Raw genomic sequence first — 26,372 nt, 5'->3', positions numbered from 1 at the left:
ATTGTGTTAAAATAGGATATCTGAGAAGGGATTGTAGACAAGGAATTCTGACTAATATCTCCTCTGGGAATGGTGAGAATAGGAGGAGTCAGCCTTCAGGTATATGTAGAAGATGTGACAAAGGCTGACATTGGACCACTGAATGCAAATCAGCAAAAGACAGACAAGGAAAACCAATATTATCAGGAAACTCCTTGAAGGGCCTCTCAAAGGCCCCCAAGCCAGTCACTGTGGAGGACATGTCTCAATAGGAAAATTAAAAAATCCATATCCTTCTATAAAAGATCATACTGCTTTAGATGATGGCATGTACATGAAGGGTAAGTCAAATTTCCAATAGGATATAGGAAACATAGGCAGACTTCTATAAATGATCAAAGACCAAAACAAAGAGTGCCTATGAATGGCATTGTAATTGTTGGTTTGATAGACACAGGTGGGGATGTGAGTTTTATTACTCCAGAATCTTGACATCAAAATTTACTTTTTCATGAGGCAGGTGTTCAATTACTAGGAGTTGGAACCATATCTCAAGTTAAACAAAACACAAAATTGGTTGACTGTATTGGACTAGAAGGTCAAAGAGGGAAGCGGAGGCCATATGTGGCTGATATTGCAGTAAATTTATGGGGTCATGAACTGTGGCAGCAATGGAATACCCAGATTAACATTCCTGCAGTCCGAGGAACTCATAATTCTGGGAGGAAGAACATGAAAAAGAAAATCAGGACCGCGAGGGGTGCGATCACCCACTGATACAAGGGGACTGATCTAATGAGAGTTCACCAAGGCCAGTTGACTGGGACTGAGCAAGCACGTGATCCAGCCAGATTCTCTGAATGAGGCTGGATTCTCTGAATGTGGCTGGCCTGGAGTCTTTCTGAAAAGCCATTGACAATGACACTGGGACTTGTTTCTTCTGCATATACTGGATTTCTGGGATCCAGTCTGTTTGGACGCTCACCTTCCTGGACCTGGAGGGAGGGGGGAGGAGCTTGAACTACCCACAGGGTGGGAGACCCTGACTTCTCTTGGGGATGGAGAGGGAGGAGGGGAGGGAGTGGGGGGAATGGGAGGGGGTTGGGAGGAGGGGCGGAAATGGAGATTTTTGTATTTTAATAAACTTTGAGAAAAAAAATAATTTTATGAATATAAACAAAAAAAGGAAGGTTTTAACTTTAACATAGCAAAATTACATATAACAAAAGTGAGAACTGTCAGTTGTGATGAACTGCCAAGGTTGGGTGACTGGTACGACCTCTTCCAAACACCTTTCTTCTCTAGTTAAATTATACCCATTTTGTTAAAAAATTAATGAGACATTGGTGTAGGAAGTCCTTCTGTCTATGTGTTGCGATAGTCTGTATCTATCATACCTATTTAAGCTTCAGCGATACAATATCTATCTTTCTATCTATCTATCATCTATCTATCTATCTATTTCCTATTTTTACTGATAGCAAGATCTTTTGGCTACTTTTTAAAAACACCTCTAGGCAGGATGAGTTCTGTCACACTGTTCACTCAGAAAACTGTGTTGTTACTGAAGTATGTTTGCATCCCATGTAAATCAGAAACTTAATTCCTCAGTTTTCATGAAAAACTTCCCTAATTTCTTTCTTAGCAATTTTGGGTTGAATCTTTGAAATAATCTGAAGGAAGTCAAAGCTTGTGAGTGTTCTAAGTCAATGACATGACATACCTTCCCAGTCATTAAGCTTTCTGTAAATCATTAGCTTCACTGTCAACTGTTCTTCAATAAAGAGATAAAGAGCGACACTTTGATTCAATCAAGTATAACCATGAAGACATTATTATTCCAAACATATATGCACCAAACTCAGGGGCAATGTTTTCTAAAATATATTTTGTATGTAAAGACATAGATAAACATCAACACATTAGTAGGGGTTTGTTTGAAAACCCCACTTTCTCCAATAGGCAGGCCATTAAGACAAAAAGTAAACAGAGAGATATCAGAATTAAAAGATATCATATTTCAAATTGACTTAATAGATATCTACAGAATATGTCACTCAGATTCCAAGGAATAATATTAAACTCAACAGCACATAGAGGTCTTTCTCCAAAATCCAAATTATCCTGTATAACAAAATAAGTCTCTTAAATTATTTAATCTTCTCCTATATAGCACATCCCAACTTCAGTTTCCCTTCCCTTCACTCCTCCAACCCCCTCCAACCCACCAACTCCCCTCTTCCTCAGATGCATGGTTCCTTCATTTTCCTTCTGCAAAGAGCAGGCCTCCCAGGTATATGAACCAAGCATGGCATCACCTCATATTAGGGCTGAGCGAGCCAGATCAATAGGAGGAAAAGGGTCCCATGAGTAGGCAAAAGAATCAGAGACACCCTTATTCCCACTGTTAGGAGTCTCACAAACTCTAAGCTAACAATGATAACATATGCAGAAGGCCTAGCTCAGGCTCATGCAAAATCTGTGATTGCTATTTCACTCTCTGTGAGCCCCTATAAGCCCTGTGTAGTTCATTCTGTAGATTGTGTTCTTTTGGTGTACTCAACCCCTCTGACTCTTACAATACTTCCTCCTCCTCTTCTGTGGCATTCCCTGACCTCTAGTTATTATTACCAAATGGAGATCTCTATTCGTGTTCTGTGGGAGACTCTGATTACGATTGGCTACTGATCTATAAGTATAGCAGAATATCATCAGGAATTATCTATATCTATATCTATATCTATCTATCAATCTATCTGTCTATCATCTATCTATCTAATATTCTAGGTCTCTGTACTATCTAGCCTCTAGTTCCTGATTACCCAGGTAGTATCAGGCTTGGGCTTTCTCTCATGGCATGAATTTCAAATTAGACCAGTCATTGGCCACTCCCACAAGTTCTGAGCCTTCATTGCCCCAGCATATCATGCAGGTCAGATACATTGCAGATTTTGCAGCTGTGTTGATGACCCAGTCCAATCACTGGGAGTTGTCAGATTAAAGAATATGGCTGGTTTTGACTCATATCCTCCATTAATTGGAGGATCCACCTCGCCTGGGTCATCTTCATAGCATGCATGGAGGTTTCCACATCACTTCCCAAATGCCCTCCAAATCCAATAATCTTTCTACCTCCATCCCATATCCACCTCATCCCTCTTGTTCCCATTCCCATACTTCCCCAGCCACAGTGGATTTATTCATATTAGCCAGAAACTTTAAAAAATCTAGAGGTCTCTCAACTAAAGAATTGATAAAGAAAATCTGGTATATTTATACAATAAAACATTACTTAGCTGTTAAACAAATAACATAAAATGCAGGCAAATGAATAGAGCTAGGAGAAAATCATCCTTAGTGAGGCAACCCAGATACAGAAAGAAAATGTTATATATATATATATATATATATATTCATCTATAATTGAATATTAATAGTCAAGTAAATTATAATAATGTTATAATCCACACACCCCAAGTGACTTAGTAACAAAGATGGCTCAAAGTGGGAATGCATGGGTCTCCCTGGGAAGAAAAATAGAACAGAACAGATCTTAACAAATTTAAAAACATTCAACTTCATATGTCTTGTCTGACCACAATGCATTAAAACAGAATTAACAGCAACTAGATCTCAGGTAAATACACAAAACCATGGAGTTTAAACTCTTCAGCACTGAGTAAAGAGAGACTGTACTTATGTTTACTGGCCACCTATACCAAAACAATCACAAAAAAAGTATATTAATTACAACACAGTTTAGCCAATAGTTTGGGTATATTCCTTTCTAGCTCTTACATTTTAAATTAAAACATTTCTGGTGATGGGACGGGGTGGTGAGTGAAACCGGGCAGGTGAGAGTTCCTTTGTTTCAATAGCCTGCCTGCATTAAGGTAGGCCTTCTGTCAGTGAGATCCTGGCCAGCAAGGGGCACTGATCCTGTAGCAGAAGATCCATCAGAGGGGTGAGTGTGCTCTTGATCCAAGGCAGAAGCCCAGCAATGGAGCACAGACATTCCCTCATCCCCTTAACTCACTGGTCATTCTGCAGGGGCTGCTCCACCCTGCTATGCCCTCTCTCCTCCTCTCCCATCCCAGTTTTCACCCAGTAACCCCTTCCCAACTTCCTCCCTTCCTTGGGGCCATAAAATCCCCCAGCTAAGCCTGTTTGGGCACTGGGATGGATTGGTGAGTGCAACCGGGCAGGCGGGAGTTCCTTTGTTTCAATAGCCTGCCAGCAGGAAGGTAAGCCTTTTGTCAGCAAAGTCCCTGGCCAACAAGGGAACCTGACCCTGTACCAGAAGATCCAATGAAGAGCATTTGAAGGAAGAGATGGGCAGGTACCAAGGCCAGAATTCCTCTAACAATCTGAAAAACACCATGAAAACACCAGAACCCAACAATCTTACAAAAGAAGGACTTGAATACCCTAATCCGGAAGAAGTGGAAAAAGATGATATTATGAAAGCCATAGAGTCCCTTAAACAGTATATGAATAACTCCCTTAAGGAAATGGAAAAGAAGTATAACAAAAAGTTTGAAGAAATAACTAAATCCGTAAATGATACCCTGGGAAACCAAAAATAAAAAAAAAAATCAAACAGGTAATGGAAACAGTTCAAGAATTGAAAACTGAAATGGACGCAATGAAGAAAACACAAACCAAGGGCCGGCTAGATATGGAAAATCTAGGTAAACGAACAGAGACTACAGAAACAAGCATAACCAATTGAATACAAGAGATAGAAGAATGAATTTCAGATTCTGAAGACACCACAGAGAAAATAAATGCTCTGATCAAAGAAAACAGCAAATCTAACAAATTCTCATTACAAAACATTCAGGAAATCTGGGACACAAGAAAAAGATCAAACCTAAGAATAATAGGGGTAGAAGAAGGAGAAGAATTGCAGATAAAAGACTCAGAAAACATACTCAACAAAATTATAGAAGAAAACTTTCCCAACATAAAGAACGATATTCCTATGAAGGATCAAGAAGCATAACAACACCGAATAGACTGGACCAAAAAAAAAATCCCCTTGCCATTTAATAATCAAAACAAAAAACATACAGATTAAAGAAAGAATATTAAGAGCTGTAAAGGAAAAAGGTCAAGTAACTTTTAACGGTAAACCTATCAGACTTACACCGGACTTCTCTATGGAAACCATGAAAGCCAGAAGGTCCTGGAGAGAGGTACTGCAGAAACTAAGAGACCATGGATGCAAGCCAAGACTACTATCCCCAGCCAAGCTATCATTCACTATCAATGGAGAAAAGAAAATATTCTAGGATAAAAACAAATTTAAACAGTACGTAGCCACAAATCCAGCCTTACAGAGAGTACTAGAAGGAAAATCACAACCCAAGGAATCTAACATTGCCAACACTGACAAAAAATAACTCAGACATCAAGCAACCCTTCACATGCACAACTCAAAGAAGGGACACACACAAACTCTACTATCCAAAAATAAATAAATAAATAAATAAAAAAATAACCGGAGTGAACAACCACTAGTCATTAATATCACTTAATATCAATGGACTCAATTCACCTATAAAAAGGCACAGACTAAGAGATTGGATACAAAAACAGGATCCAACATTCTGCTGTTTACAAGAAACACATCTCAACCACAAAGACAGACATCTACTCAGAGTAAAGGGTTGGGGAAAGGTTTTTCAAGCAAACAGACCTAAGAAACAAGCGGGTGTGGCCATTCTAATTTTAAACAAAATTGACTTCAAACTAAAATCAATCAGAAAAGATGGAGATGGACATTTTATACTCATAACAGGAACAATTTATCAGGAGGAAGTCTCAATCCTGAGTATCTATGCCCATAATAGAAAAAAGCACACACTTATTTAAAAGAAACACTTCTAGAACTCAAGGCAGTCATCAAACCACACACTTGAAGTAGGAAACTTCAACACACCTATCTCACCAATGGGCAGGTCAATCACACAAAAACTTAACAGACATCTATAGAACATTCCACCCAAATAGGAAAGAATATACCTTCTTCTCTGCAGCTCATGGAACCTTCTCAAAAATTGACCACATACTGGGTAACAAAGCAAACTTCCACAGATACAAAAAAATATTAGTAACCACCTGTGTCTTGTCAGATCACCATGGAATAAAGTTAGAATTCAACAACAATGCTACCCACAGAAAGCCTACAAACTCATGGAAGCTGAACAGTCAACTACTAAATCACCCCTGGGTCAAGGAAGAAATAAAGAAAGAAATTAAAGTCTTCCTTGAATTTAATGAAAAGAAAGACACAACATACTCAAACCTATGGGACACTATGAAAGCAGTGCTAAGAGGAAAGTTCACAGCACTAAGTGCCCAATTAAAGAAAACGGAGAATGCACACATTGGAGACTTAACAGCACACTTGAAAGCCCTAGAAAAAAAAGAAGCTGATTCACACAGGAGGAATAGAAGACTAGAAATGATCAAACTGAGGGCTGAAATCAACAAAATAGAAAACAGAATACAATCCAAAGAATCAATGAAACAAAAAGCTGGTTCTTGGAGAAAATCAACAAGAGCGACAAACCCTATCCAAACTAATCAAATGGCAGAGAGAGAACATGCAAATTAATAAGATCAGAAATGAAAAGGGGGACATAACCACGGATACAGAGGAAATTCAGAGAATCATTAGATCTTACTATGAAAGTTTATATGCCGCAAAGTTGGAAAATGTAAAAGAAATGGACATTTTTTTTTGGTAAGTACCATATACCAAAGTTGAACCAAGTACAGGTGAACAATCTAAATAGACCTGTTAGTCGCGAAGAATTAGAAACTGTTATCAAAAACCTCCTTACCAAAAAAAAAAGCCCAGGACCAGATGGTTTCAATGCAGAATTCTACCAGAACTTCTAGGAAAAGCTAATACCTATACTCCTTAATGTATTCCACAATACAGAAACAGAAGAGTCATTGCCAAACTCCTTTTATGAAGCTACAGTTACTCTGTTACAAAAACCACACAATGACTAAACCAAAAAAGAGAATTACAGGCCAAGCTCACTCATGAACATTGATGTGAAAATTCTCAATAAAGTCCTGGCAAACCGAATTCAAGAACACATTCAAAAAATTATCCATTATGATCAAGTAGGCTTCATCCCAGAGATGCACGGCTGATTCAACATACGCAAATCTATCAATGTAATCCATCATATAAATAAACTGAAAGAAAAAAACCATATGATCATTTCATTGGATGCTGAAAAAGCATTTGACAAAATTCAACACCCATTTATGATAAAGGTGTTGGAGAGACTGGGGATACAAGGATTATACCTAAATATAATAAAAGCAATATACAACAAGCCGACAGCTAACATCAAACTGAATGGAGAGAAACTCAAAGTCTTTCCACTAAAATCGGGAACACGATAAGGCTGTCCACTCTCTTCATACCTCTTTAATATAGTGCTAGAAGTTCTAGCAATAGCAATAAGACAACATAAGGGGATCAAAGGGATTCGAATTGGAAAGGAAGAAGTTAAACTCTCATTATTTGCAGATGATATGATAGTGTACATAAGCGACCTGAAAAATTCTACCAAAGAACTCCTACAGCTGATAAACAGCTTTAGTCCTGTGGCAGGATACAAGATCAACTCCAAAAAATCAGTTGCCCTTCTATACACAAAGGATAAAGAAGAGGAGAGGGAATTCAGAGAAACATCACCTTTCACGATAGCCACAGATAGCATAAAATATCTTAGGGTAACTCTAACCAAGGAAGTGAAAGATCTATTTGACAAGAACTTTAAGTATTTGAAGAAAGAAATTGAGGAGGATACCAGAAAATTGAAGGATCTCCCTTGCTCTTGGATTGGGAGGATCAACATAGTAAAAATGGCAATTCTACCAAAAGCAATCTATAGATTCAATGCAATCCTCATCAAAATTCTTCACAGACCTGAGGGAACAATAATAAACTTTATTTGAAAAGACAAAAATATTAGCCAGGATAGCCAAAACAATCTTATACAATAAAGGAACTTCTGGAGGCATTACCATCCCTTACTTCAAACCTATTACAGAGCTACAGTAATGAAAACAGCTTGGTATTGGCATAAAAACGGGAAACACATAGAAGAACAGGATATTAACCCATAAACCAGTGAACACCTGATTTTCGACAAAGGAGCTAAAAGTATAGAGTGGAAAAAAGAAAGAATCTTTATCAAATGGTGCTGGCATAACTGGAAGTCAACCTGTAGAAGAATGAAAGTAGATCCATATCTATCACCATGCACAAAACTCAAGTCCAAATGGATTAAAGACCTCAATATTAATCTGACCACATTGAAAATGATAGAAGAGAAAGTGGGAAGTAGTCTACAAGACATTGGCATAGGAGACCACTTCCTAGGTAGAACCCTAGTAGCACAGACAAAAAGAGCAACAATGAATATATGGGACTTCCTGAAACTGAGAAGCTTCTGTAAAGCAAAGGACACTGTCAGTAAGACAAAAAGGCTACCTTGTGACAGGGAGAAGATCTTCACTAACCCCTCATCAGACAAAGGTCTGATCTTCAAAATATACAAATAACTCAAGAAACTAGACATTAAAACTCTAATGAACCCAATTTAAAACTGAACATAGAATTCTCAAAAGAAGAAGTTCCCATGGCCAAAAGACACTTAAGGTCATGCTCAACCTCCTTAGTGATCAGGGAAATGCAAATCAAAACAACTCTGAGATACCATCTTACACTTGTCAGAATAGCTAAAATCAAAAACACCAGTGATAGCCTAGGCCGGAGAGGATGTGAAGTAAGCGGTACACTCATCCATCTTTGGTGGGAATGCAAACTTGTGCAGTCACTTTGGAAATCAGTGTGGCAGTTTCTCAGGAAACTGGGATTCAGCCTACCTCAGGATCCAGCAATTCCACTCTTGGGAATATACCCAAGAGATAACCAATCATACTACAAAAGCATTTGTTCAACTATGTTCATAGCAGCACTATTTGTAATAGCTAGAACCTGGAAATAACCTAGGTGCCCCTCAATAGAAGAATGTTTAAAAAAGGTGTGGAACATATACACATTATTGTTTTAGGCGGAGGTAAAAAGCAATGACATCTTGAATTGTCATTGCAAATGGATGGAAATAGAAAACGCTTTACTGAGTGAGGTAACCCAGACCCAAAAAGAGGAATATGGTATGTACTCATTCATAAGTGGATTCTAGCCATAACTAAAGGACATTGAGCCAATAATTCATTATCCTAGAGAAGCTAAATAAGAAGGTGAACCTGAATAAAAATCATATAGTTATCCTCCTGGATATTAGAAGTAGACAAGATTTTCAGGCAAAACTTGGGTGCACGGGCGTTTGGGGGGTGGATGTAAGGGGAGATGGGTAGAGTGAAAGGAGAAGGGGAGGATTCAGGAGAACTTGGGGGAATGGGATGGGCAGGATGGAGGAAGGGTGGATATGGGAGCAGGGAAGTAAATATCTTAATTAAGGGAGCCATTTTAAGGTTTGCAAGAGACTTGACTCTAGAGGGGTCCCCAGGTCCAAGTAGAGGTCCCTAGATTGTTGCTTGGGCTGCAGAGGAGAGGTTGCCTGAACTGGCCTTGTCCCATGACCACACTGATGAATATCTTGCCTATCACCATAGAACCTTCATCTGGCGATGGATGGAGATAGAGTCAGAGACCCATACTGGAGCACTGGACTGAGTTCCCAAGGTCCAAACAAGGAGCAGAAGGAGGGAGGACATGAGCAAGGAAGGCAGGACCACAAGGGGTGTGTCCATCGACTGAGAGTGGGACTGATCTAATGGGAGCTCACCAAGGCCAGCTGGACTGGGAGTGATGGAGCATGTGATCAACCTGGACACTCTGAAAGTGGCTGATAATGAAGGCTGACTGAGAAGACAAGGACAAAGGCGCTGGGTTTTGATTCTACTGCATGGACTGACTTAGTGGGAGCCTGGTTTGTTTGGATACTCACCTTTATAGAGTTGGATGGAGTGGGGAGGACCTTGGACTTCCCACGGGGCAGGGAACCCTGACTGTTCTTTGGACTAGAGAGAGAGGGGGAGATGGGGAGGGGGAGGGAAAAGGGAGGCGGGGAGGAGGTGGAAATTTTTAATAAATAAATTTAAAAAAAAGAAAAAAGATTCCAGCATATACTGCAGACCAGCTGAGACATCAGCTTTGTGGAGTGAGAAACTACTTGATTCTAGGACTTTCGATTAATAGCCAGTCATTGTTGGATTAGCTAGAGCACAACCTGAAAGCCATTCAAACAAATCCCCTTTCAATATATGGAGAGATCCATTTTATAACTTCTGCTACTCTAGAGAGCCCTGACTAATACACAGGCATGGAGAGAGGGCAGTCTAGAGCAGTTTGGGTCTGATAACAGTCTCAGCTCACTTACAAATTATCAACAGTCACTTTCCCATAACCTCAGCCTTCCCCAGGTGCTTTTTCACTTCAGAGGACTTAACACTCCTCTTCCACATCATTCTGACTTAATTTTTTGACATGCTTTATTTCTTATATTATTGGGTATGGATGTTCAGGAGGGGAATGGACATTCTTGGTCAGTGCTTAATAAGCCAATTCAACTCTCCGTGGGTAAAGCAGTGAAAAGATTCTAATGAAGCAAAGAAATCCCTAGTGTTGGAAAAAGGAAGTGCTGAACGGCTTTCCCTGTGTCACAGGAGAGACTCATGGAATTGAAACTTAGCTTCTGCTCAGTTCAGGGAGAAATAATTACCAAGAAGGCAAAGGCTATGCCCGTGACATCAGCAACCCATCTCTGGAAATTCTACTGTATCCTGGAGAGCTCTTGGAATCCTGTGATGTCACTTGTGTTGTAGCAACACCAACTGCCCTCAGGACATTCGATCAGTGGCTATAAGATTCGCTTATAGACATGTTGTCTAGACTGAGGCACCTATTTGGGAGAGAGAATGGACAGCGTGGAGACACCACAGTGAGGCAGAAGGAAGCAGGCCCTAGGTCTCACTGGAAAACAGGGAGAAGTAACTTGTTCCGGGGAAGATGCAGTGAGTTCAGGGAAGGGAGGTGGGGCACTTTCTGGATGTGGTGGGAGCAAGCCCCTATCAAGGATTCATGATGATTAGTTTGGCTGAGTCATGAATTAACAAGGCTATAACTGTTTTGTTGGGTACCCTCTGTTTTCATTCTGAGTGAGGAAGGAAGCCCAGAGGACTTAACGAGATTTCAGGTCCATCACTGCACTTCACCCCTTCTGCGGTCCTTTAGGTTGCATGTCACTAATACTAGGGAAAGGAGAGTGCCCTGGTGAAGCTTGAGGTTCTCATACTTTACATCACATTCACTATCAGGGCAGGAGCCACCAAGTAGGGCTGTCTTCCTGTTAGCTCTAAGGTTTCCAACTTACCCCCAGTGGGTGGCACACAGGTCTCCAGTTCATCCTGAGAAATTAGAGCTAACTAAACTGGGCAGGGATCATTCCCATCCTGCCAGCTCTGGTTGTCCTGGGCTGCCAGTGAGGATGGCTTTGTGGATCTGGTGACTATGTTCTGCCCCTGCCTGACTTCCCTATTAACATGCAAATCTGAAGCTCCCAGAGTATAACATGAGAAAAAAGTGGATCTGGGGAAGGCATGGTGTGTGCTAAACAGAGAACAGAGGGCTTCCTGGAGGAGGTGAACATGAGCTGGGCACTCTGGTAGTGGACCTCACCAGCTGGGAGCTTCTGGGAAACAATGGACCTATACTGCTTCTCTGAGATTCCAAAGAGCAGACCCAGACTCTAGAGTTTTTGATGGTTATTTGGGAGAATAATGAATTGCCCAGGCTGCAGATTCTTTTCTGGGAGATCATTCATTTCATTCTGAGTGGAAAAGAGGACAGGAGGAAAAGATTGACTAATGAGGGTCTCTCTCTAGCTGGGATGTTGCTGTGCACTTCATCCTCAGTGGATTCCTTCAGTTTCCATGGGAATCTGATGCCAATAGGAAGGGAGGGAAACTCCCCTGGCCATGCACCAAGGCTTCAGTCATTAGATGCTTTGGTGCTGGACATATGTGATCAGGATTCGGTGCTGCTAAGCACTAGGGACAACAGAACTTACCTGCATCACATCAGATGTGAGCTGACACTGTCCTCCAATTCTACTTGGCTGGGCTAGCTTATGCCTGCCAGGGCCAGGGGACAGCAATAGGGAGTGATGCACATGATTATCCAGAGGTTGATGATACAGAGCTCAGGGGTCCCAGACTGATGAAAGTTGCCCTGCTCTTTGGAAGTTTCTCTGGGTTTTTAGCATTTTCTCATCCTTATGCTTCTTTGAATTCAACATGGACTCTCCTGGCCCTATGCCATTTAAGAATACAAGTTTATTTGTCTTTATCTGCCTGCAGGGATTACTGGGGAGGCACCATCCAAACTCTCCACCTTCACTGAGAAGGAGCAGCAGATGAAGAAGTTGGAGAAACTCACCAATCAGTTACATCAAATGACATGTGAGGCAGATGAGCTGCGTGAATTCTTGGCCAATTATACCGACAAGGATTTGAACAACAGGTAGTCACCATGCCCAGTTCTCTGCTGACCATCTTGACACTGCAGAAGCAATCACAGGTTTTCTGAATAACAGGAGACTGAAACTCCAGGTTGTTCTGGTGCCTAATTTTCCTAAGTACATTCGAGATGTAGAACTTGGAGCCTTGGTCGGAGTAAGATAGGAACAGAGGCTGTTTTGCTTCCTCCAAATGAAAAGCAGAGCCTATGGCCTGAATCATTGTCTGTAGCTAGAGACTGCAGTATGTGAGCTCTTCATATGCATTTCAAGAGGCCTTGACAGGTGTTGGCTTGTGGGAGATGCAAGGCGCTGTGAGTTTGTGGTGAGTCTTTGTACTTGACCAGCAGACAACTGTGAGCTAAAGGCTCCTGGAAGCAGCTAGAGAGACCTGGTCCCATTCATCCATCTGAGTGTGATGCCGGAAGACCTGGAGCCCATCACTGGTCCTCTCTGGTCTTGATCTTTATGCTCTGAGACAATGCCACCTCCCTGTATTTCTTGGGCATCCTGATTGCATGTGGTGTATGTGTGTGTATGTGCATGTGTGAATGTGTGTGTGTGCATGTGTGTATCTGGGAGTCTGGGTCTGTGGCATGGCCTGAGGATTTTGAATTCTCCAAGTTTTGAGGTGATGGCACTGCTGAGGCCAGGGAAGCCCATGTCGAGCAGCACACCTCTTAGCCACTGTGCTGCCCTTGGTGGAACACTGAAATCCCTTGTGGAGTTTAGAAAGTCATTCTAAAGTTGGGACTCCTCCCTGGAAATACTGATTATGTCCTCTGGTCCTTTGTGCAGCAATAGACACCCAGGAATTAGAATTCAGGAATTAGGCACCCGGTTCTGAAGACAGGAGAAATGTGATCATAGGTTTCTGGTGGACCTAATTATGTGGCACAGATTCCTGGGATCTTCTTAGAGTTTCAATTTAAGCCCACTGAGGGTGCTCATGCTCCCTCTCTTTAGACTCCTGACTCTTCTGTTCTGGGGGCAGGATAGGAAGTATAATAAGCACCAGAAGGTCCCAGTGTATAAGTGCCAGGCTGTGACATGCACTGGGCTAGGGCAATGTGTAACACAAGCCTCATTCATGTGATCCTAGCTGATGTGTTCATGGTATTCTTTTCTCCTGGGCCCATGCCCTACCACAGGCTGAATTTTGAGTTTGAGATGCTCAAAATGGAGCATAAGCAGGTGGTGAATGACCAGCTGAAACTGCCCAGGGAGGTCAGTAAGGCCGTGGACAAGTGCAATCAGCTGATGGAGGAGACCCAATCGGTCAGGTAAGTGCCTGATTAGCTTGAGAGGGACCGCTTCTGCCCTCACTTGTCTTGACCCAAAGTGAAGGCTCTGGTTCCAAACTGTCTGCCTCTTAGCAAGCAGCCTAGCCTGTGGCCATCAGATTTGTGTCTCATAGACTCGGTTTTGATAAGTGTGAAAAGACACTGAGGCCCTCCCATCCTTGTCCTGCCAGCCTTCCAGGAGCCCTTAGAAAAATGGTTCACATCATGAAGAAGATATTTGGCAGTCCAAGGCCTATGGAGCTCTGGCAGGGGCTTCATAGAGCTGGTTTCCATGGGTTCCATAGACAAAGTTTACTCCTGTTGAGAGTTCTGCGCTCCTTCAGAGAATGTTTGTCCTCTTCCTGTTGAGGCTTTCCTAACACCATGAACAGTTAAGCACAGGTGGGGCTGCACTCTGTTCTCTTCTCAGAGGCACAGTATATCTTTTGGTTACCAGGGCTTTCAGAAGTAGTTTGAATCTTCCTGGAATTTGGTTATTCTCTGGATTTGGCCTGCCTCTGAGTGATGCTGGCTTGGCTCCTGAGAGTTCCAGTCTTGGGCTGTGTGGGGTTTTCAACTTTTCAGTGCTGATAGCATATGGACGTAGGCATGGCAAACGGAGGCTGGCTGGGGCTCATCATATTTTGGTGTTGGTCCAGTTACCGCCATGGCCAGGTCCGACGAGATTGGACTCTGCTGAAAAAACAAGTACATGTGTTGAGACTGAAGAACAGGTTGCTGCGGAAGGAGAAGACTGAACTGCAAGAGTCCTGTGAGGAGGTGAAGAGGCTCTTGAAGGAGGTCCATGAGAAGATCTGTGGCCCCTGTACTGAGCAGCAGCAGGTAGGCTGTGGCAGGGGGGCAGGCTGCCCACCTGTCCAAACATAAACATACAGACACCCATGTAAAGATCCATCCACCCATCTAGTCTCCCACCTACATCCAGTTGTTCTTTCTGTGTTCATGTACAAGGTTCTCTGTAGAGCTATCCTCCAACAAGAAACCAGATGTTTGGCCAGCAAAACCTCCTGTTCTGTTAGAAGCCAGGGAACATTCAGAGATGCGTCAGGCACGTATCACACCTCCATGACATTATGTTCAGAGGGCTGCTATGCAGGGAGCTACTTAGGGAAGAGCACAGAGCTTTCTTTGATGAGGTCAGCACACCTGGCTCTTTTCCTGTTCAAGGGTCATGTGAAATCACAGGCGGGAAGCAGCTTGCAAGGACTCGAGCCAAGTGAGTGGTTCTCATTGTCAACTTTTTGAGCTACGTATGTTCTTCTTTCTTCCTGCACCCCAATGTGTTCTCTTCCTTTTGCAAAGCTCTTGGTTCACAACAACAGAAGCCTGAGTAGAACCTTTCACTCCTGTTTTCTGTGGGTGGTGCTTGACATTTCTCCCATCCTGGAGCTTCCAGTCTGGTGCTGACTGGATGACCATGGATGTGGGATGATTTTGACAGACTGGGGGTTGGGGTGATTTGAGGCTTCAAGAGAACATTTTCTCCAATCATCTCAACATAGGCTGACTATGCTGTATGCTCCCCTAGGCACTTTTAGACCCCAAGGGATGGCTAGCAATGTTGAGGCTCTCAGTTGAGCATACTCTAAATTCAACTGTACATTCACCGTGACGTCCTCTTCATTTTTTCTGCTCACTTCTGATTTCTGGGGTCTGTGGGTATCTATGCAGGCTTGTATAAATGGGTGCAATGGTGAGTTTGTTTGCAGGCTACATAATGAAATCTGGTGCTGTCCTCTGTTGTTGACTCCCTTATTCTCTTGAGCCCAGGCATTTCACTGTACCTCAAATTTTCTGTCCATGTTTCATGTCCACCTAGCTGTCTAGAACAAATAGACAGAAAACTTCTGTGACTCAGTGGTTGTTAGGTATTAGCAGAGGCAAAAATATTTATCTGCAAGAAATCCTTGGAGCAAACCAAAGAAATGTGGTACATGAAGTTTCGGCGGCCACTGTGGCAAATCAAGGTGTCTGAGAGGCAGGAATGGCTGGATGAAGGTTTGTGTCCCTTCTCTGCTCTGGGTGAGTGGCGACTGCATCCTTAATGGTCAGGTGGCTCACTATGTCTTCTCTGTCCCTTTTTATCATTATACATATTGTCTCTTACCATTTCTTTCCACCTTTGCCCAACCTTGGCTCAGTTATCCTTGGCCTTGGAGCTTGGCCTGGATTTTATTCCATGAGAGATTCTGATGTGCAGTGTGCTTCCAGCATAACTCAGTCCAGCAGAGTTCCACACCCATGCCGTGACGTCAGAATGTCTCAGTGCACCCACTTAGGCTCCCGACGGTCTAAAGCACTCACCATGTGCTGTGTCTGCAGCACTCAGTAACTGCTCTTATTCAGAGTTGTTCACTCTGAGTTAAAATCAGCCTCATGGAGGACTGAAAGAAATGAGCACCCTCAGACATTGCTGGTGCTGTAAAATCATACAGTGCAGTGAGAAGTCACACACAAGTCTTCAGAAAGTTGAACTGCAATCTCCAGGTGACCCAGTGAGTCCAGAACATGAAGTAGGTCTCCACAGAGAAGCGAGGGGACTTCCGGATCTTAGCAGCATTCCTTAGAGCAGCCTTGAAGGAGAAACTACCCAGATGTCCATCATTCAAAAAGTGAAAATGTATCATGTTGCTGAGCCCTTCTATGGAATATTGTTCAGCATGAGATAATACATGTAATCACTTGGCACTGACTTAGTCAGACATTTGTTACTCAAAGAAATCGCACCATGTTCTTCCTTCTTCTGACAAAAGTTAACTCCTCAATAATATCCTGGTGATTGATTGTTCCTTATACTAGCATTAACTGGGCAACTATACATGTTATTGTGTTACACTATGTTTGTATGTGTACATTCACATTCCTGTCTATATTCATGAGTGTATGTGTGTACATGGGAGTGGGCAACCCTCCAGTGAGAACACAATCTTCTAATGAACAGGAGGAAGAAAGCCTGGATGAAGGACTGAAGAATGTCCTGAAGCAGAAGGAGCTGGTGACCCAGCATGGGGACTTGGCAGAAAAGCTGCAGCCTCATGTCAGTGTCCCTGAGATGAGGTAGGAGCCCAGCTGGGAGGAGCAGTTAGAACCAGGTAGCTCACCTGTACCTGGATTCTGTCCTTTTGGGGACTCTTTCAAGCTGGATGTCTCTCAGTCGCAGTCAGGGAAAGATCACCTCAGGGTATTGATTGTGCTAGACCAATCAAGAGCTTCTCCAGAAAACACTATGTCTGATCCTTCGTATTTCTGGGAATTGTGTACCCTTATTCCCTTCTGAGCTCTCTGGTATCTTCTTAGTCCCTTGTCCCCTGTGTCTCCCCACAAATCTCCCTATGTAGTCCGAACCCTAGAAGCAGGGGAGTTAGTTGTGGAGGACACTGTGTGCTCCTGCTACTCTATTTTCCTTCCAGAACATCACCTTTAGACAGAAGTTCCTGCCTCTGGGCAGATCTGCATGCAGCACACTCCTGCTCATTACAGGCTCTCTGCCGTGTGCATTGGTTATAAGAGAAGATTTAGGAGTTGGGGAGTTGAGTGCAGGAAGGTTTTTATGCTGTGGGAATAATCAGAGCCTAAACTGTAGTGCTGTGTAGGCTCCCCTAGAGGGTCTACATTGAGTTTCCCAGGTTGTGCCCTCTCACCTGGTATCTAATCAAGGCCATGCAGATCTGCCCTGATCTGTTACTCAGGCATTGCTAAACTGTTATTTTTCCCAAAATAATGTATCTAGACAACAGGAGAAATGTGCTGTATTTTCTTGCCCAGGACAGTGTAACTCTCACTTCATCTTCTAGAAGATTTTAAGAGCTGAGGAAAAAATTCCAGGCCCAGGTGCACTCTGACCCTTCTCCCTTGGGGAATGCAGGGAACGACCTCAGCTGGAAAGTAATGATGGATTGTCCCGCTGAATAGAGCTGGTTCCGGCTCAGTAGCTGACTTAGCAGGACCCCACCAGGCCTGCTCCCTAACTGCCTTCCTCCTCTAGGTTGGAAAATCTCCAGGCAGAGCTGGAACAGGTCACAGCCCAGGATGAGAGCTTCCTGCAGACAGAGCTGCAGCAGCAGGAGCACTAAGTCTCACAGGCAAGTGAGCCACCTTTGCTTCTCAACCCATGCAATGGCATTCATAGGGGGGTGGGAGGCTTTGGACTTTGCCTCCTCTCTGTGAATAGGCCATGATTTTTTCTAGCCTGTGATTTGCAAGAATGCTTCTGGGACTGACTGTCTTTTCTTCTCACACAGCTGCTCTTGAGAGAAATGAGGAGGTCAAAGAAGCCACAAACAACTTGTGTCCATGGCGTTCTTCACCCTGGCATCAAGGCCTCTTCCTCAGAGGACACCATGCAAGGCCCTGAGAAGGCATGGCTATACTAGCTTTGAAAAGGCCTTGCACAATTGGTACATGCCTTCCTACCATGTTTCCAAGGTCAGCCACAGGCTGTAGGACTGCACTACAAAATCTACAGCAAGACATAGCTAATAGTTTAATTATGCAAGCTGCTAATTTGTTTGTTTGCTTTTTTGGTGGGTTTTGTTTGCTCTGGATTTTTTTTGCTATAGTTTGATGTTTTGAATTCATTTTATCTATCTTTTGTTCCTGTTGTTCTGGTATTTTGTTAGGATATTTAGTGTTTACATTACTGAGTAAAATAAATATATTTTTATTAATAAAAAAGTTATCTCCCACTCTTCGCTCTTCAGACCAATTTTTTTGGTCAGTATTGCTCTAGGCCCTAATTTTGTCTAGCCTGTGGTCCAGCCAGGCTGCTCTAGGTCTGGTTGCCTTTCCTTTTCTGACAGCCACTCTAGAGGGAAAACTGAGGAGGCTGAAGAAGCCACACATGACCACATGACATGCTCCACCCTAGGATCATGGCCTCCTTCTCAGAAGACACTCCTTTCCAGCTGTGAACTCACCAGTGAGGCAAATACCAGCTCCTCTCCAGGTGATCTCGCCCCAAACAGATCCATGGGTCTGTTGACTCAGTAATCCTGCGGAAAAGAAAGAATCAAAAATGAGCTTGAGATACAGAAATTCTGAGACAAGAATTACTGAGAACCCTGACATTCAACATCTTGGGGCATAACAACATCAAGGATAGAGATGTTGGTGAGCAGGACTTTTTCTGACAGTTTAATGTCACTGCCTCGGCAAGCTGAGTCCTCAGCTCTCCCTATGTGGTGGAGATTCTCCTGTCATGGAAGATTGCGTTGATGTCCAGTTATTCCAGACAGACAGATTTCCATTTTTTTTTTTTTACTCTGAAGACCAATTTCTTTGGTCATGTGTAGTGTTTCATTCCTGTAGCCCCAGAATGTCCTGTGACCCCAGAACTCTTGGGTGCCCAGATTAGGCGATATAATAAGTTCTCAGAAAGCCAGGGCTACACAGGTGGACTGTGTTTGTTTGTAGATGATGTTACCAACTTCGTGTATACCCATTTCATGACGGATATGTGTGTGTGTGTATGTATGTACATATACATACACTGCATCTTTATTGTCATATATTTAGCTATCATTAAACTATAGCATTCTGTTTCATGAAATGAACATGTGGAACAAATGAATGAGAAACACCACAGTATTGTTCTAATGCCTCTCAGGATACACAAACATCTACTAAGGTCGTGTGCAAAAACTTTGTGTTCCACTTGCTGCCTGGGCCATGGTGTTGTCCCTGCCTGGGCTGCTGCCAAAGGCCATGGCCCTGATAGAGTTGTGGGCAGCAATGCTGGCATCTGTGACTTCAGTTACCACTGAGGGCTCTGCAGCTACCTTCAGTCTGGGCCACTATGCTACTGTCACAAGAATATACTCCCACAGCGGCCATGTGTGTCTTGACTGCTGAGCTGCCACTCAGGACCATAATGACATTTGTGCCAGGACTGTTGCTGAGAACCAAATCTCAGTCTATGGCTCTGCTGAAGCCAGGATCTGAGCATTTATGTCCAAGGTTCATGCTGCCATCAAAGACAGTGCAGAAGCCTGGAATGTGAGCCATCACCTAGGCCCACCTGGGGTCTGCTGCTGGGTCCATGCTGATCTGAGTGACATGCATTGACAACCACGGCCATGGTAACATCTATGCCAAGGTTGAAGCCTAGGACCATGTCTGGGTCCATGTTACAAATGCAGCCAGGGTCTGTGTTGATATCCATGGCTTATGTTTCTAATCAAGAGACACACAGAAGTAGAGATCTAAGCCACCACCTAGGACCATGTTAGTCTCTGAGGGCTACACTTCTGCTGGGGCCACACAGATCTGAGTGACCTATGCTGTCACCAGTGGCCATATGTGTCCTCTGGGCCTGGGCTGCTGTAAAGGCCATGTCTGCATCTATTGCCCTGCCAGTGCCTCTATCCGTGTTGATGTCAGTGGCCCCTGTGACCACTGAAGACAGGACACGGATGCACAGATTAAGCCCACTCTTCACAGGTTGCAACACTAGGGAAAACTGGACCTGCCTCTCCCCAACTATAATAATCGGGATGCAGGGTCCTACACCTGGACTGAGCAGCACAGTAGAGCTGATTCTGTTAGCAGCAGTGCAGGGAAGCTGGCCCTTTGTGGTCTGAGTGTGTGAGAGCCCGATGGGAGGGCGTGAGAGCAGGATACCTGGCCTCTCTGCATTCTGCTTGCTCTATTGGGAGACCTAACTGACGCAGTGCTGGAAAGCTTGCATGGGTGGTGAAGATGAGGGAAGCCTGGCAGGTTAACTAACCCAGCTACAACGCAGGCCCAGAACCAGGGCTACAACTTATCCCACCCCAACATCCTCTTCATCTAGGAACTGCTGGAGCAATGAGGGCCTGGATCTGCAGACCAAAAGCTGCAGGAACTCCATGACACAAGCTTCAATAGGATATCCAAGATGAGTCCCAGTGAGGATACATTATTTATAGTGTATTAGAAGCCAAAGGTCTGGGAAGCTTACAGGAAAAGATGTATGGACTAAAGAGTCTACTGTGTGACTCATTGGGCCACACTGCAGAATCCTCACCAAGATTTTGTTTGTTTTTGATTTTGAGTTTTGGGTTTTTCTTTTAAACTTTGTTCTGTTTGGTGGGGAGGTAGCAAGAGCCGAGCACAGATGTGAGGGAATGGGTAGGGGGAAGAGTGGGATTGGACGCATGATGTGAAACCAACAGAGAATCAATAAAATATTTTTAAAAAGAAATTACAATAACAAAAAGTATCTGTCTCTGGTTTCCTTGAAATACAGCATCAGGGATAACTACACAGCAGACAGAATGACTTCTAAGATATGTTGGGCATTTTTTCCTGTTTTGGTGCTGTGCATTAACTATGCTTTGGTTTAATTTTTCAGATTATTTAGTAGACATATATGTATGTATGTTTTACCTGCTGAAGGGCGGTGCATCACATGCATTCAATTCCACCAGCGGCCAGAAGAGAGCATCAGATTCCACCTGAAACTGGAGGCTTTTTATCTGCACTGTTGTTCCTTTGTGAAAGAAAGAAATACTGAAAATTATGGCACCATCTCTTCAGCCCCTACAATTGACTTATATCCATCTAGCCATGTGTGATGTATTAGTTAGACTGAATCACCCTCAAGCAATAAGAGAAATTTAAGGAGACCAGAAGGTACAAATTTATGATATAGGAATGCAAATTGCCTTAGAATGCCAGACATCCATGCACGGCTTTCGCAGGTTCAAGATCCTGCTCCAGCATCACTTGTTGTCATGGTTTGAGTAGATTTCTCACATCTCGCAGATGTAACTCCAGATGTGGAGTTACAGCGCAGATTAGGGAGATCTGATGAAATGCAGAATTGAGAAGACCCTCCTGGTGGTAAAGCTGTGGTTAGGAGTCTCTCTTGGTGCTCCAACTAAGTGTTGGAAGGAAGCTTCAAACTAGCCAGAGTGGATGGAGCCTGCAGCAAAAGCCAATTGCCTCTGCTGGAGAGCACATCTGTGCAAGGCTAAGAAGGGAGAAGGATGGTTTATTCTGCTGATTTACGATAGCAGAGCTCACTGTATATTGAGGAAGGCTTTCTTCCAGGTGATCTGCTTTATTCTTGTGAAGCTCTCCAGAAATGGGTCTGACTTCTGAGACTGACACTGAGTCACAGTTAATGTGTGGAGGAAGTAATCTTGTGGGTCCACAACTGGTGTTGAGAAAGCTCATATTAGAGACTTAACAGCACAGCTGAAAGCTCTAGAAAAAAAGAAGCAGACTCACCCAGGAGGAGTAGAAGACTGGAAATAATGAAACTGAGGGCTGAAATCAACAAAATAGAAACACAGAAAACAATCCAAAGAATCAATGAAACAAAGAGCTGTTTCTTTGAGAAAGTCAACAAGATTGACAAACCTTTATCCAAACTAACCAAAAGGCAGAGAGAGAACATGCAAATTAACAAGATCAGAAATGAATCATTAGGTCTTACTATAAAAGCTTATATGCCACAAAGTTGGAAAATGTAAAAGAAATGGACTTGTTTTTAGATTAGTACCATTTACCAAAATTAAATCAAGATCAGGTGAACAATTTATATAGACCTATAAGTCGTGAGGAAATAGAAGTTGTCATAAAAAACCTCCCAACCAAAAAAAGCCCAGGACCTGATGGTTTTAATGCAGAATTTTATCAGAACTTCCAAGAAGAGCTACCTATACTCCATAATGTGTTTCACATAGTAGATTCAGAAGAGTCATTGCCAAACTCTTTTGATGAAGCTACGGTCACCCTGATTACAAAACCACACAATGACCCAACCAAGAAAGAGAATTACAGACCAATCTCACTCATGAACATCGATGCAAAAATTCTCAATAAAATTCTGGCAAACAGACTCCAAGACAACATTAAAAAAAATTATCCATTACGATCAAGTAGGCTTCATCCCTGAGATGCAGGGCTGGTTCAACATACGAAAATCTATCAATGCAATCCACCATATAAATAAACTGAAAAAAAAAACATATGATCATTTCATTAGACGTGGAAAAAGCATTTGACAAAATTCAACACCCCTTTATGACAAAGGTTTTGGAGAGGTTAGGGATACAAAGATCATACCTAAAATATAACAAAAGCAATATATAGCAATCCAACAGCTAACATCAAATTAAATGAAGAGAAACTCAAAGCCATTTCACTCAAATCAGGAACAAGACAAGGCTGTCCACTCTCACCATATCTCTTCAACATAGTTCTTGAAGTTCCAGCAATAGCAATAAGACAACATACGGAGATCAAGGGGATTCGAATCAGAAAGGAAGAAGTCAAGGTTTCGTTATTTGCAGATCATATGATAGTGTACATTATTGACCCCCAAACCTCCACCAAAGAACTCCTACAGCTGATAAATAACTTCAGTGAAGTGACAGGATACAAGATCAACTCAAAAAAATCTCTCCTATACACAAAGAATAGGGAAGCAGAGAGGGAATTCAGAGAAACTTCATCTTTTACGATAGCCACAAATAGCATAAAGTATCTTGGGGTAACTCAGGAAGTGAAAAATCTATTTGATAAGAACTTTAACGCTTTGAAGAAAGATATTGAAGAGGACACCAGAAAATGGAAAGACATCCCATGCTCTTGGATGGGTAGAATCAACACAGTAAAAATGGCAATTCTACCAAAGGCAATCTATAAATTCAATGCAATCCCCATTAAAATCCCAACAAAATCCTTCACAGACCTTGAGAGAACAATAATCAACTTTATATGGAAAAACAAAAACCCAGGATAGCCAAAACAATCTTATACAATAAAGGAACTTCTGGAGGCATTACCATCCCTGACTTCAAACTCTACTACAGATCTATAGTAACGAAAACAGCTTGGTACTGGCAAAGAAACAGAGAAGTCGACCAATGGAATCGAATAGAAGACCTGGATATTAACCCACACACCTATGAACACCTAATTTTCGACAAAGGAGCTAAAAGTATACAATGAAAGAAAGAAAGCATCTTCAACAAATTGTGTTGGCATAACTGGATCTCAACCAGTAGAAGAATGAAAATAGATCCATATTTATCGCCATGCACAAAACTCAAGTCCAAATGGATTAAAGACCTCAATATCAATCTGAACACACTGAACTTGACTGAAGAGAAAGTGGGACGTAGTCTACAATATATGGACACAGGAGACCACTTTTTCTGTATAACCCCAGTAGCACAGACAATAAGGGCAACATTGAATAAATGGGACCTCGTGAAACTGAGAAGCTTCTGTAAAGCAAAGGACACTGTTATTAAGACAAAAAGGCAACCTAGTGATTGGGAGAAGATCTTCACCAACCCTGCAACAGACAAAGGTGTGATCTCCAAAATATATAAAGAACTCAAGAAACTAGACTTTAAATTGCTAATTAACCCAATTAAAAAATGGGGTACTGAACTGAACAGAGAATTCTCAACTGTAGAAGTTCAAATGGCCAAAAGACACTTAAGATCATGCTTAACCTCTTTAGCAATCAGGGAAATGTAAATCAAAACAACTTTGAGATACCATCTTACACCTGTCAGAATGGTTAAAATCAAAATCACCAATGATAGCCTTTGTTGGAGAGCATGTGGAGTAAGGGGAACACTCATCCATTGCTGGTGGGAATGCAAACTTGTGCAACCACTTTGGAAATCAGTGTGGCAGTTTCTCAGGAAACTCGGTATCAACCTACCCCAGGATCCAGCAATACCACTCTTAAGAATATACCCAAGAAGATGTCCCCAGCTTGTTCCTTGAGCAGCTGGGGAGAGGGCGCCTGAACTGGCCCTATCCTATAGCCACACTGATGAATATCTTGCATATCACCATAGAACCTTCATCTGGGGATGGATGGAGATAGAGACAGAAACCCACATTGGAGCACTGGACTGAGCTCCCAAGGTCCAAACAAGGAACAGAAGGAGGGAGAACATGAGCAATGAATTCAGGACCGCGAGGGGTGCGCCCACCCACTGTGACGGTGGGACTGATCTAATGGGAGCTCACCAAGGCCAGCTGGACTGGGACTGATGGAGCATGTGATCAAACTGGACTCTCTGAACGTGGCTGACAAGGAGGGCTGACTGAGAAGTCAAGGACAATGGCACTGGGTTTTGATTCTATTGCATGTACTGGCTTTGTGAGAACCTAGTCTATTTGGATGCTCACCCTCCTAGACCTGGATGGAGCAGGGAGGACCTTGGACTTCCCACGGGGCAGGGAACCCTGACTGCTCTTTGGAATGGAGAGGGAGGGGAGGGGAAATTGGGGGAGAGAAGTGGGAGAAGGGGAGGAGGGGAAAGATTTTAATAATAATAATAATAGTTTTAAAAGAAATTATTAAAGAAACAAAAAAGAAAGTAACTGAAAATAGGAATAAGTTTATAAAGTAAAATTCCTCCTTCCTATCCTTTCGGCACCTGAATTTCAAAATGGTAAAAGGCCACTGTCCCTCCATTACCTTATAGAAGTCTAGGTGAGTGTTAAAACCACACTGGCGACCAGAGAGGCAAAGGACAAAAATTACATAAGAATGCATGAGCATACTAGCATACCTCCATCAAAACATTTGCAACCACTTTCAATTTTTTAACTCTATTTCTGTTTTGATATTAGAAATTATCAAATATCCTACTATTTATTCCTGGTTCTGTGGTACTCTAAAATACTTCCATAACTCCTTATAACTACTTTCCTATAAAATATTCTTCCATTAATTTCAATATATAGGACAATCTAAGAGACTTTCACCACCACAAGTTAGTGATCACATTACATTCATGTGGACAATGTATAGGAACACCTGTTCATGTGGGATGGGTAAGAGATCTGAGACCCATTCCAGCTGCTCCACAGCATCACATGGACAGACAAGCTGATGACTATTTTTAGGTTTAATTTCAAGAATCACTAATTTAGCAGGGTGTGCTGGCATTTGTCTTCAGCCACAGCACTAAGGAGGCAGAGGCAAGTGGTTCTCTGTGAGTTCAAACCCAGGCTCCTTGTCTATATAGTGAGCTCTATGACAGGTATAGCTACATAATAGAGACCCTATCTCAAACAAACAAATTACTAGTATACTACAAGACCTAAAATGCATGTAAATTGATATTCTTCTTTAATTTATTCAAATCCAATGTGGTTTTGGACTGCTTATCACCTGCAGAGTTCACAAAATACTATTTTCCGTAAAGCAAATCTTTTTTAAGGGTTTCACAGGGTAACCTTGGCAGTTTTAGAATTCACTATGTAGACCATGCCTGGCTCTGTCACCCAAGTACTAGGATTAAAGGTGTGTAGCACCACACCCAGTCCAGATACCATTCTTCAAACTTGACACATCAAACATAAAACCACTGCCTGAATTAAGACATAAACTCATCCATAGACTTAATGTAATCATAAAACCTAGAAAAGTTTCTCAGAGTTCCATACAATGAAGGTATCACAAATTTTAAAATTAGAAATAGGCGATAACTCATTTAAAGCAGTATTCTAATTTTAAATATGGTCCTTTGACTATTTTCAATAAATAAGT

General features: G+C 42.4%; 1 protein-coding gene and 1 gene segment (V, D, J or C); one reads left to right on the top strand and one right to left on the bottom strand.

Moving 5' to 3' along the window:
• The window catches only part of LOC146892242 (T cell receptor alpha variable 13-1-like), a 74,657-nt gene extending 53,326 nt beyond the window's left edge, over positions 1-21,331 (bottom strand). Inside the window, 2 exon segments of the V gene segment in view lie at positions 18,778-18,852; positions 21,227-21,331. Of these exon segments, the coding sequence occupies positions 18,778-18,852; positions 21,227-21,254 (103 nt within the window).
• Positions 10,861-17,937, top strand: LOC148120152 (disks large homolog 5-like). Its single transcript, XM_087912019.1, has 6 exons — positions 10,861-11,055; positions 12,400-12,562; positions 13,709-13,840; positions 14,500-14,683; positions 16,803-16,918; positions 17,847-17,937. The coding sequence occupies exons 1-6, from the start codon at positions 10,923-10,925 to the stop codon at positions 17,932-17,934; spliced, it is 816 nt and encodes a 271-aa protein (XP_087768145.1). The 5' UTR covers positions 10,861-10,922; the 3' UTR covers positions 17,935-17,937.
• Positions 21,332-26,372: the final 5,041 nt, after the last annotated feature.

This window comes from Myodes glareolus, chromosome 12 (assembly GCF_982192425.1).
Source record: "Myodes glareolus chromosome 12, mMyoGla1.1, whole genome shotgun sequence".
In the NCBI taxonomy this organism is placed as follows: domain Eukaryota; kingdom Metazoa; phylum Chordata; class Mammalia; order Rodentia; family Cricetidae; genus Myodes; species Myodes glareolus.
This window is presented reverse-complemented; position numbering and strand designations above follow the sequence as displayed.